The 13,436-nt window shown below is 32.4% G+C and overlaps 1 protein-coding gene across 1 annotated transcript; it reads right to left on the reverse strand.

Annotated features, from left to right (window-relative positions):
- Positions 1 to 2,947: 2,947 nt before the first annotated feature.
- LOC130991819 (dof zinc finger protein DOF3.1-like) lies at positions 2,948 to 4,608 on the reverse strand. Its single transcript, XM_057916227.1, has 2 exons — positions 3,274 to 4,608; positions 2,948 to 3,176 (listed from the first exon to the last, which is right to left on the reverse strand). Exon 1 carries the CDS (start codon positions 4,004 to 4,006, stop codon positions 3,284 to 3,286), a length of 723 nt encoding a protein of 240 aa, XP_057772210.1. The 5' UTR covers positions 4,007 to 4,608; the 3' UTR covers positions 2,948 to 3,176; positions 3,274 to 3,283.
- Between the last annotated feature and the right edge of the window lie 8,828 nt (positions 4,609 to 13,436).

The following is a 13,436-nucleotide window of genomic DNA, read 5'->3' on the forward strand; positions in this document are numbered from 1 at the left end:
TTACAAGTAGAGCTGTAGAGGGGACAAAAAAAAAAGCAATTAGCAATGAAAGCGGCTAAGATATTGACTCCTGTGGGTAACATATAAACAGAATAATTGGGTTGGATTTAGTGAACCAAACGCATGCAATAATTTATGATGTCCAAGCTTTCAACCTACATATTTTACTCCCTCCGTCCATGATTTAATGCCCTATTTGGGTGTGGGCACGGAGACTAAGAAAGCTGAAAAAGGCGATGTGCATGAAATATAAGGGTAGTTGACTAAAGTGATAAAGATAGTTGACTAAAGTGATAAAGGTGTTGTGAGTGGGTCCACTAATGATAAAGTGTAGTAAATATAGAATATAAAAATGATAAAGGTGTTTTAAGGTGGGTCCATTAGTGGCAAAGGGTAGTAAATATAGGAAAAGAAGAAGAGTAAAAAGGTACAAAAAGCACAATAGGGCATTAAATTGTGGACAAATTTTTAAAGGCAAGTAGGGCATTAAATTGTGGACGGAGGGAGTAATATTTATATGTTATATAATGACTCAGCTTAATTAATATTTTTGGGGCCCATCTGCGCCCTTTTGTCCACTCTCATTTTGCCCTTTTTCATTTATTTTATTATCTACTATTGGATTATTTTGTTGAGAAAATGAAATAGTTTCTAGTTGACTTTTTCTGTGGACAGAACTTCTTTCTAACAAATTTGAAATTGAAACTAATAAATTTCTGTAGCATGCACTAAGATACACAATTCTGATAAAAAATAAAATATAATTATAAAGTACATAATCTTGAGGGGCGAAAGATAGAGAAAATAAGGTGATGCTTTGAACTCAAAAGGCTTATTAAACAGCATCGTCTCAAAAAAAAGGAAATAAAAAGACCTAGATATTGGGACATATAAATCACATGAAATTGTTCGTTTTACATCTATCTTTTTATGCTACTATTACTATAGTTCATTTTGAAATTTGAATTTTACTGCATTTAACAATTATTTAAAATTATAAGTTACTACGTTTACTGAATTAAACCAAGTTCCAAAATTCAAATTTTACAATTGAACTTATTATTCAACATTACCCATTTTAGCGATCATGGAAGTGGTAGATTCGTGTTCAGACCTCTCTTTCGTGAAATGTATAAACACATTTATGATGGGAGTCATAATTGCTAAAAGTCTAAAGTCAATAAATCTGTTTCTTACGAGGCCCGGCAAGTGGCAACCTAATTCACTCAAATCCACATTTAGAAATTTACTAATAGTTTCTTTTAAAAGATTATTAATATTAAAAAAAAATAGTACTACAAAATAGCCTCCACACACGCCTCTCCAACTCGAACCCGCAGATAAAATTGTCATCCTTATTTGGATTGGGTTATTAAAGTGATGGGCCCTACATTGGATTGATCCAAAATCGAGATATTTTATTTAATAAGTGGTCCATTTAAGTGGGTTGAATTGGACGTGGGCCTAATTGGCCCATATAACTTAAAAGTGAGTTCAGATTCAAAATTTAATTCATCGTTCTTTGCTAATATAATATGTGTAAATTCGTAGATAACCGTTGACTTCACTCTTTATACAGAGGAGTCTCATTATTTGGATGTTTACGAAATACTCCCTCCGTGCGCCAAAAGTAGACCACTTTTGTTGGGCACGAGATTTAATAAAATTGATGATGATTTTGATGTAGTGGAGAAAGGATCCCACCACTTTATGAGATGTGTGGTTGAGATTGAATTTGAGGTGAGTTTTTTTGTAAATAAAGAGTGTTTGTAAGGATAAAATATTAAAGTGGGTGGTGGGACCATTTCCATAAAAGGAAAGTGGTCTACTCTTTGCGGACGCCCAATATAGTAAAAGTGGTCTACTTTTGGCGGACGGAGTCTTCTTAGATAAAGACCCTATTCAATCAGATTGGAAGAGTTATGTGAAGTAGTCTCATGGTCTAATATATGTAAGGCAACACGAATTATGGGCATTGAACCATATATGAATAATATCTCATTAATCTTGACCCGTGATACACAAAAATTTTCTACAAAATTTGCGAAATTTGAAAGGAAATTATTGAATTTAAGAAAATGTGTTTCACTCGGTTTCTTAGTTTATTGGTACATTTCCACTTTATCATATAACAACAATAAGCTAATACAAGAATCTCATGTGTTGAACAAAAAAAAGATAGCATGCATAAATAACATGCAACTAACACTTAAATAAGTCAAATGCAAAAGTTCAAATATGTCTCATCTTTCTAGGAGAAAAATGTAATGTCAATCCGGCTAAAGAAAAATGTTATACCCCTCCATCCCGCAAAGCTTGAACAATTTCTTTTCGGCACAAGTTTTAAGAAGTTATTGGTATTTTATGTGTTAAGTGTAGTGGATGAAAAAAATAAAAATATGAATAAAAGGAAAAAAAATTGCCATATATATAAAGTACTCAAACTTCGTAAAATAACTCGAAAAATAATATTGCTCAAGTTTCTCATTCCACAACACTAATCATCTTAAAACTCCTATTTTATACAAAAAAAAAATGTGTTTTTATTCTAGCCATCCCCTATATATATATATATATATATATATATATATATATATATATATATATATTATCAAACTATACTTCAAAGTGCAAGCAAATATAAGTTGCCAATGTCATTTTATTTATTACATTCAACTGAGTTTGCCCTGCATTTGGATTGGAGTTGGTTTGAATTTATATGATTTAAATTCATTTTATATAGATTTTAAATTATTGGAATCACTCAAAACATAACTCACAATCAGAGCTCAAGATAGCATGAAACTATCCATAAAGCTCAATTAATTCTATATCACTCAGTTAGAATATCAAATTCATCAAATTAAATAGTACTACAACCAAACACACTACTCAAAAAAACTGAAGAAAGTGTGGGTCGCATTGATATTCATAAAGCCAGTAGAAATGGAGAAAATCTATTTTCATAATATATTAGCACTTCCACTTCCACTATTAGTAATGCTCATACAAAGTCTCAAAACACACACACAAAATGACAAAATCATCAAAGAAAAAGATATATATATATATATCAACCTATAGAATTCTAATATCATGGCCAATGACAATGAGGGATCCCAACTCACAGCTAGCGTTGATCATCTCTCCATCACCAAATGACTTCCATATTAATACTATGACACAATCACCACCACCATTATATATATATATATATAAAGAGATTCTTGAAAATAAAAATAAATAAGTGATTGATCTCTTAAATTTGCTCACCTTTTTCACACTACAGAAAAGTTGAGCCTGGTGTGTAAATGGCGAGATCAGGCCAACCATTGCCTCCGCCGCCCCAACAGCCGCCGTCTCCTCCTCCGCCGCCGCCGCCGTCTCCGCCGTGGATGCTCAAGAATCCATCAGCATTGTTGCTGAGATCACCCTCTAAAACCCGCGGATCCACATTCTGACCCGAACCCGGATCGCCGAAGTGATCCGACATCTGCAATCCGGACCCGCTGGTTCCTAACCCGTCTAGGAAATTACCAAAATGCCCCCCGTTGGAGCCCAATAGCGAGCTGAAACTGCCGCCCGCCTCCAATAAATTCCCAAACTGCCCCACGAAATTCTCTCCCTTAAGCGGCGTTTCGCCATTGCTGCTCGTGCTCTCGTTCTTGACCGGCGAAGCGGCGGCGACGGCAGCGGCCGGGCGTTTTGCGGTGGCGGAGGGGGAGGAGGAGGCGGCGGAAGAGGAGGAGGAGGAGCTCCGCTTGGAATTCTTCCGTGAGCCGCCGCCGACGGGGATGTTCCGCAACGCGCCGCCTTTGGTCCAATACCGGCGGCAATTCTTGCAGAAATGGCGCGGCTGGGAGAGATTGTAGTTGTTGTAGTAGCAGAATTTGGTGTTTGTGGAATCGCAGCGCGGGCATTTGAGGTGTTCTTGCTCCGGAAATTGAGGCTGCTGCTGCTGCTGCACTTGCGCTTTGATCTGTGAATACAGAGATGGGTCTTGCATTTTTTTATTTTATTTTTTTGGTTCACGAAAAAGAATCGATTTTCACTAGCAAGATTTGATCTTCAGACGGGCTGATGGTTTAAGCTCGTGGTGGGAAATCTATAGAAAAGGGTTTCTGAAAGTTGTGATCTTTTTGGAGATCAAAATATGTGAAGCGGCCAAAAGTAAAGAAATGTTTTTTTGTGAGGTTGTGAAACAAAAAAAAATGGTTTTGAATTAGGAAAAGAGCTTACAGAAGAAAAGGGCCATCAAGGATCATCATAAATTTTGTATCAAGAAAGAAAAAAAATTGATTAAGTGTTGATTAATTTCTTGAAAGGGGTGAAAGATTTTGAAGAATTTTGGAAGATTGAGATGGAAGAAAGGATTTTTTCCCTGTGTTTTTATGCTTGATGTGAGTGATCTCTGCAAGTCCGCGTGAGAGCGAGGACCAGAGCTCATCATATATACACACGCGATTATAGAGAGAGAAGTTCTCTCTCTAAAACACACACACTTGCAAACTGATGGTGGAAACTCAGCACAGTTCCTGAAATTGGGATTTTGGCTTAAGAGGCTTGAGTGAGGTGAGCGTGAGAGAAAGTGGTGATGAATAATATCATTGATTTTTGAGTTGAATTATGGTTAAAAAAATAATAATAATTAGATTCTCTAATTCTTGGCTGCTACTATGCGCATTATGGAATTAATTGCGTAGATAATCAAGGTGAGGGACCAATAGAATAATTTGTGGAAAGAGATCAGATTATTCAAATATAAACGAGATGACCCAAGTCAAATCTCGGCAAACTAATGACCATTAATCTCTAAATAGATCTTTCAAGAAGATTTTCCCATACCATCATGCTTTATTAAAAAAATTCACTTTATATGTTCTTACATTGAACACCAATAATAATCCACAACTCATTCTTATATGGTCTCCAATTAATGTGTATATCAATACGTGTTTATATTATGATAGTATTTTTTTAATTTCTCATTTTTCTTTGTTAATTCTTTTCCCTTTTTTATTGTTCCTTATTTTTATTTCTTGGCATCTTGAATTCTTAACGTATTTATTGCAAAGATAATATCTTATCAAATGAGCTGCAATTCCTTGTCATATATTCAATCATTACAAGTTCAAAAAATAAGTTATAGGACTTTAAATGGTACTCCCTGTTGAACATACAAATTAAGTCCAATAATAGCTTGTTTTTAAACTCAACTAAATAAATTACTATTTACAAACACGTACTCAATGAACCGATTTTTTATTTTTTATTTTAATCAAATTTAACCTAGGTCATTTGACATAAGAAAGTTGACACATATTATTAGACTTAAAAAATTTCAATTTATTGAATATCATTAATATAGTCTCTAGTCTTACTCTCAACAAAAAAAAAAAAGAATAAGTATTTAGTGAGTTAAATTTCAAAACAAGGACTATCATTGAATTATACTATTGTATTTTCCCTAAATACAATACATTCACACACACTTTTATTAGATGCAAATTAAATACAAAAAAACACATACGCAACGATAAAAACAAGACTATAATCACTAATCGCGTAATTAACAAGAAGAGGCGTGATTAAGGGCATCGGAGCCAGATAACAACAAGGCTTTAGCCGAGCCGAGCCTGCGTGCTAAGCAAGCAGTGGAATAGTGATAGATCGAGGAAGGGCATCATTTGTATGGCATCGGGAAGATCTGGACCGTCCATTTATGAAAGTGGGCAAACCACAGCCGTCCATCTGGGGGACGAATACGTGAAGTCGTAATTTTGGGTGGATTCGAGTGGCCGCCATCCAATGGGCCCAATATTCAATAATGAAGGCCCAACACATGGCACCACCCCCATCATATGTAATCTATATATTTTACACATATATACTCACTTCGTCTCCCACCTCATTTGACCTATTTCTTTTCGACACGATCATTAAAAAAAGTAATATTTTTTTATAATAAACATTTATGACGAAATAGGCCAAACTAAATGAGACGATTCGAAAAAAAAAGGGTTAATTGCCCCTAAATACACACCTTTCTTTGAATTCTACAATTGCACATCACCTTTAAATCTGCCCCAAAATACATCACCTTTATATTTTTTCTATTTTTGCACATGACTAACAAATCCCCAAAAAATAAATTAAAGTGTTAATTTATAAATTTAAATATCTTTTTAGCAGCGGATTTAAAGGTGATGTGCAATTGTAGAATTCAAGAAAAAATGGTGTATTTAGGGGCGAATTTTAAAGGTAATGTGCAATTGTAGAATTCAATGAAAGGTGGTGTATTTAGGGGCAATTAACCCAAAAAAAAAACTTAGTCAAATGAAATGAGACGTTTGCTGAATTATAAATTTTATTGGAAAAAAGAAAGAAATAAAAACCCCAAACGCCGGTGACAAACAACGTCAAAGCCTCAAAGAAGAGGAAAACAGAAAACAAGAATACCACATTGGATGAGTGGAGGAGAAGACTTCAGAGGTTCCGGCCGAACCATCACCACCAAGTCTCTTGGCCCAAACCAACGACACAAAAACAAACCGAGGAAAACCAGCCAACGACGCACCAGCCAACTAGCGCACCATTCTAACAAAGGTGAAATGAGACGTTTGAAGTATCATATTTAGTCTTCCCGCAAAAATTATAATCTTAAACTAATTGCTCTATCCGTTAGCGAGAAGTTTGCTGCATTTTTTTATTTATTTATAAAAATTTGTTATTTTTATTTATAATAGTTGAATACATATCACTTCACTTACATTTAAAATGAGTTTCTCATTACACTAACAATTTCAATTAAATTTTATTAATACTCGTACAGTTCGCAATGTAATAAATTTTTTTATGAACGGATAGAGTATATACTATTTTACACAAATACACATGCGCGCGCGTGCGCGCGCGCACACACACACACACACACACACATATATATATATATATATATATATATATATCTTATTTCCTCTATCTATGAAAGTTATAATTATAAAATACTTTATAAATCTATAAAAAAATACTATATTTTTTTCTTTTTTTATAATTATTTTTTGTATTTTAAACTTCACTCGTACTCAATATTTATATATATATATAGGGGCGCGCTCCAGTGAGACCCCCTATTTTTCGTGTAACATGAGTACAATGAATAAGACATATAATACTAATGAACAAAATGTATATCTAATGAACAAGATGTATATACTGATGAAAAATAAAATTTAAAAAATTCGTAATGAATAAGACATATATACTGATGAACAGGGCCGTATATACTGATGAACAATGCAATATATACTGATGAATAACAAAATGTAAAATATTCTGCTCCCTCTAGGATTCGAAACCCTGCGAAAAAAAATCACCCTCCAGATACAATATCAGCCATAGGATTGATAAAATAAACGCACCAGATCGTGCCCTAGATCTCACTAAAATTAGGGGGTCTCATTGGAGCGGCCCCTATATATATATATAGGGAGAGATTCAGGAAAGAACCATAAATAAAAAAAGAACGGAGAACCATTTTCAGCCATTCGATCATCAAGATCAACGGTGGATACATCATCTTGTTGGATGAATGCAGATCCTTGGTTCGAATCCTGAAGGGAGCAATTTTTTTTATTTTTTTGAGTGCATTAATTTTAACAGCGAATGCATTAATTTTTACAGTGAATGCATTAGATTTGATGGTTCTCCCGTTCTCACAAATAATGTAGTTCTCTCTAGAACCACACCCTACATATATATATATATATATATATATATATATATATATACTCAACTATTTAACACGTCACTTTTAATAAGTCTATTTCTCCACTTAATTTTGATGGGTATTTATCCATTTATACACATATTTCAATCATTTATTAAAACTCGTGTTATCTTAACCACACCTTATTTGAAAATCGTTCATATTGGCTTTATTTTATTTATTTTTAATATATTGGTTTAATACCTCATAAATTTTTATTGAGATCATTAATTTTATAAATTACATAAAAATTAAAGCTCAGCTTATTCAATTCGTTTTATTAAGTGTTTGAAGTATTAGAATTAAAATAAAAAAATAAAGTTATATAATACGAACTAAATATGAACGATGTTCACATAAAATGCTCACAAAAAGAATGTAGCATAACGTGAACAAAATGCAAACGACGCACACACACAAAAAAAAATACTCTCTTCATTTATAAATGTCCCACTTTTCATAATGGTACGTCCCAATATAAATGTTTCATTCATTTTTTGGCAATATATTCTCTATTTATACCTAATATTTAAATAATTTCCACCACCCCACTTTATGTAGGGGATAATAAATAGTGCAGCGATTGCGTTTGTGGTAGACTGGTAGTAGACAAGTCACAAGTGAAGTTGAATATAATATGTTGTTATTCAAATTTAACTTAGTTTTCGTTGAAACTATAAAATTCTGAGTTGATGAGAGGCATCGATAAAACCAAATGTGAGTGGTTGAAGCTGTAACAACTGCTGTCCAAGGAAAAACGACAGTAAGACTGGGGAAAAATATTCCTTTCTTTTTCTCACTTTTTAACAAACACTTTTATCTCACACGCCTCTCGTATTTGTAAAAACAAAAGCTCATTTTTGGTTTCTTCTTTTCTTTATCACAAACTCTTTCGTACCGACATTTTTATGCGACTACGTGTGAGGATTATATCCACTTAACTCCATAAATTCTAATTAAAATTTAATAAACTTTAGTTGAGATTAGTAAATAGATATATAAAAAAAAAATTGAATATCAGGTTGGGTCGTCTTGAGAATTTAGTAGGAAGTATTTTGGTCCAATCTTGTAGTCTTGACAATTTATTACCGATCGTATTTCTTAATTTGTCGGTTGATCATAAAGTTTAAAATTTCAAGCACAAAACTGTAAATCAAAACACAATATTGCATAAATATTTTTCTATTGAGGCGTGAAGAATGGGGGGAGAGAGATATAGATAAATAGTGAGTTTCGTATTGCAAAAAGTACAAAAGTAATGAAAGCTTCAACCATTGCTTGCAACTGTGTGTCATTTATAACACAAGAGTTAATATCAAATCATTTTTTTAATAAACAAACATAAAAAAATAAAAATGAATATAGGATATAGTAAAATTGAAAAGTGGGTATTTGGTAGTTACACTATTACAAAAGTGGGTATTAGAACAAATTCCTCAAAATATTATGGCATAAATGTTTTGACACCTCTACTAACTCCCCATCTCTTTTTTATAGTATGAAAAATCTAGTAATTAAGTGAATGTGTTTGCAATCAAAGATTAGATCGAAAATCACCAATATTTTACATGTGATCTTCTCATGTGCAATTTATTCACTATTACACACAAGTGAGATCTTCCCAAAAACACACTATTGAATAGCATATGTGGATTTCTATTGTTATCCAATAAAATAAAAGAAGTGGCCAAACTAAACTAAGAAGATGGGACTATAAAGAGCTACATGATCCGAGGATATACTGTAGTGATTTTTTATGGAGATTTACTTTAGATGATAGTTTAGATACATAAAAACAACTTTGAACTTATTAGGTTATAGGAGTATAAGCTTTCAATGTACGAGAGTTAATTGTCTATAAATATACGAATTATACCCAAATTTTGATTTTTCACTAAATTAAATATATTTTTTTGGTAAAAAAATATATGCACTTCTATTTTTATAGAATTTGATATGAGTTGAAAGTTAGTCGGCTAATAACTTGATTGTTTGAATTTTGATGGACAATCTGAAAGTATCGTTGAAAAATTCTTGACGTTATTTTTTTTAATGATACTTATATTGTTGAGTTTTGATCACCATAAATAATAAAAAATGGCATGAAAGTTGATGTCGGGAAACCCAATATATTTCCTTATTTTTTCGACCATTTCTGGTGATCAAAACCCAACAATATAAGTATCATTTGAAAGATAACGTTGAGAACTTTCCAATGGTACTTTTGGTGTCGATCGGAATTCAGACAATTAAGTTATTAACCAACGAACTTTTGAAGTCAGGTCAAATTTCAAAAACTTAAATGTTTATGTATTTTTTGACCAAAAAATAGATCGAGTTAAAAACTAAAATTAGGGTATAATTTGTGTATTTATAGGTCATTAACTCTAGAGTCAACTTGTGAGATAGTCATATTGAGCAATGAAACTCAATATTTGGCCAACTATCTAAAAAACACAAATTTTGGCTATTTTTTACGTTTTAGGACTGTTTTGCCCTAATTAGGGTGGACCGGATTCGGGTTTGTGCGCGGGTTAGGTACTCTTGACACTATTATGCCCGTTTGTGCCAAATATGACTGGAGATTGAATGATGGTACAGTTAGTACAAATGGGTAAATTCGTGTCATTCATTAGGTACACTTACATAAATGACAATATTAGTGCCAAAAGTAACAACAGAAAAATAAAAATAAAAATTCAAGTAAATTGGTACTTTTGGCACAAATGACAATATTAGTGCCAAAAGTAGAAACATAGCATAAAAAAATCCAAGTAAATTGATACTTTTGGCATATATGACAATATTAGTGCCAAAAGTATCAACAGAAAAAAAAATCAAATAAATTGGTACTTTTGGCACAAATGGTAATATTAGTGCCAAAAATACCATTCGATGATTAAATTCTAAATGATGAATCTAAATTCTGAATGAGGAATCTAAACCCTAAATGGAGAATTTAAACACTACAGGGAAGTGTTCAAAATGACCATATGATTGCACTCATCTAAATAAGACAAAGGCAGTGTATCAGCACAAGTATATGACACTATTGGCACTAATATGGTCACTAGTACCATTCGTGCAGCACAAATAAGCGTGACCGACAGGTAAAATGGTAGTTTGGACAAAATGCTTAAAATATGGCTAGATTTTGTGTTTTTCAAATCAATGACCAAAATTTATGTTTGCTTGTTCAAAATGGCCATATGACTGCATATTTTCTTAACTCTATATATTATTAATAATTTTATAAATTAATATTGCCTGAAAGTATACTTCACTAAAATATAATCCCTTCGTCCCATAAAAATATGCATAGTTTGGGACGGCACGAGTTTTAAAAAATCATGTCAAATGTAGTGTGAGTGGAGAAAAGGTCTCACATTGATTGTAATGTTTAGTGAGAGAATTATTACTATAAATGGACTATGCATGTTTTTATTGGACATACGAAAAAGGAAAATTATGCATGCTTGTATGGGACGGGGGGGGGGGGGGGGGGGTATTAGGGTTAATAGTGTTTTATGTCCCGAACTTTCAGCATTTTTCACAAAATGTCCCGAACTTTCATTTTCTTTTAAAAAACTCTAAACTTTCAGTTTTTTTTCATAAAATGTCCACTATATAAAATTTGGTGACAAAAAGATGAATTATCTGGTCGAAATAAATATTTTAGGACCGTCATTGTTGGAAAACTATATTAGGAACCACTATTATTAGAAAACGCTGAAAGTTTGGGATTTTTTTTTTTTTATCATCTTTCTGTCATTGAATTTTGTATAGCAGGACATTTTATGAAAAAAAAAATTAAAAATTCAATTTTTTTTAAAAAAATGTTAAAAGTTCGAGATATAAAATAGCCAATATATTACAAGGATCCAATAAGCCCAAGATTAATGAAAAAGTATTAATAGAAGTTAGGAGTATTAATTACAAAAAGGGGGAGCAAGCACACGATGTGGCACTAAAAATGAATAATGTTTGGTTCCTCGGATGAAAGGGCATTAGGATTAGGCCAACAACTGATTATTAGTTCGCTTTTCGCTTTTGTATGAAAGTTGCATGCCGCTAGCGGACAAAAACTCCATTAGGTCAATTTTTATCATTGAAATTGAAATTTTGCATTTATTTGTCCCACATATTATATTATTCCAAACATGCCACATAATGTTGTTTCCGACTGCTTTTTTACCTCAATATTTTTATAGAATTTAATTGCACATAATAATTAGGGACAGATTTAAAATTTGATATTGAGATAAGTTCAAAATTAAACACTTGGATCGAAAATGATATCAGTTCCATGGTAGAGATTGTATGAGGTGGGAAAGACATTGAGGTATTTAGTCTGATTTTTTCACGCACATTTCATGCACACTAATATTTTATGGGTTGTGCTAATTTTGAATTAGGCTTAATATAATACATAAGTATAAGAAAAAGACTTGAGTTTGCAATGTGCTGAAGCCTAGTGCAGCCACAACATAGATCCACCCCTGCATATAGTAAAACCAAGTTTCCTCATTTTTTTTAAATTTGCTATAGGATTTTTAAGTTTCAGCACCAGAAATATAACCTTTTCAGTTTGTGTGGTTTACAATGTTTTGAAATCAAGTGAAACTAAAATTGAGGTTGTTGTCGTGAAAGTACATGTGGACTAACCGGTTGGCCACCTTAACGACGTCGATCTTATAAAATTATAAATCGCACCATTGCCCACATGTACTTTTCCAGTAATATACTGCACAAATCCTAAAGGTCATATTTTCTATACCAAGATTTAAAAGTCATGTTATAAACAGAAAATGAGTAAAAATAGTGTGAGGTGGAATTATTTTTGGTCGACATATATAGTTTGAATTGGTATGGTCAAAATTGTGCAAGACAAAACACTATTTTACAACAAAACTTGATGGAAGCAAAATGCTCGACAAATTAAATTTGACAAGGCCTATAGACCGAGACTAGGGTTGAAATTTTTGTTTATTGTTTGACAAATTTGGTGAAATAATAAGTCGTGGTTGTTCACTTCACATCTTTATATTTACTTTGAATCTAGTCCATAAAAGAAAGCGCCTGATTATTTATTATCTAACTTAGTTTGTTCCATTACTTGTATATGATAATTTAATAAGTGATAAGTATATACTTGCAAAAAAGAGAAAAAGAAAAAAAAAAGTGAAAAGTATATTAGTTACCTAATTAATTCTTATTATTGCAAGGAAATAATAATATTTCCAACGTAACGTCCAACGTAACGAAGGTTACGATAAAATCCTACAGTCGACGATAAATAAGCTCAAAATCCAAAATATTTAAGTCGTTTCTTTTCTTTTCTTTTTCCCTTTCGGTTGGACGGGAAAATACACATTAAAGAATACCAAATTAAATCTTACTAGCACATAATTATATGTGACACAGATTTGGAATACATATCTTTAAAACATCCACCAATATACACAACACAAAAAACAGACTTACAATATACGCAAAAAGAAAAAGAAATGAAAAAGAAATAAAAAAAAGGCAAAACATGATATCTAACGTTATGAAGCAACTCAAGATTGCTTTGGCCAACTCAATAGCTATTTTTATTATAACAAAACCATAAGTATAACTTCGTTTAGCTGAAAAAAACCTATAGCCCAACCAATCTCGACGAGCA

Source organism: Salvia miltiorrhiza, chromosome 1 (genome assembly GCF_028751815.1).
Source record: "Salvia miltiorrhiza cultivar Shanhuang (shh) chromosome 1, IMPLAD_Smil_shh, whole genome shotgun sequence".
Lineage (NCBI taxonomy): Eukaryota > Viridiplantae > Streptophyta > Magnoliopsida > Lamiales > Lamiaceae > Salvia > Salvia miltiorrhiza.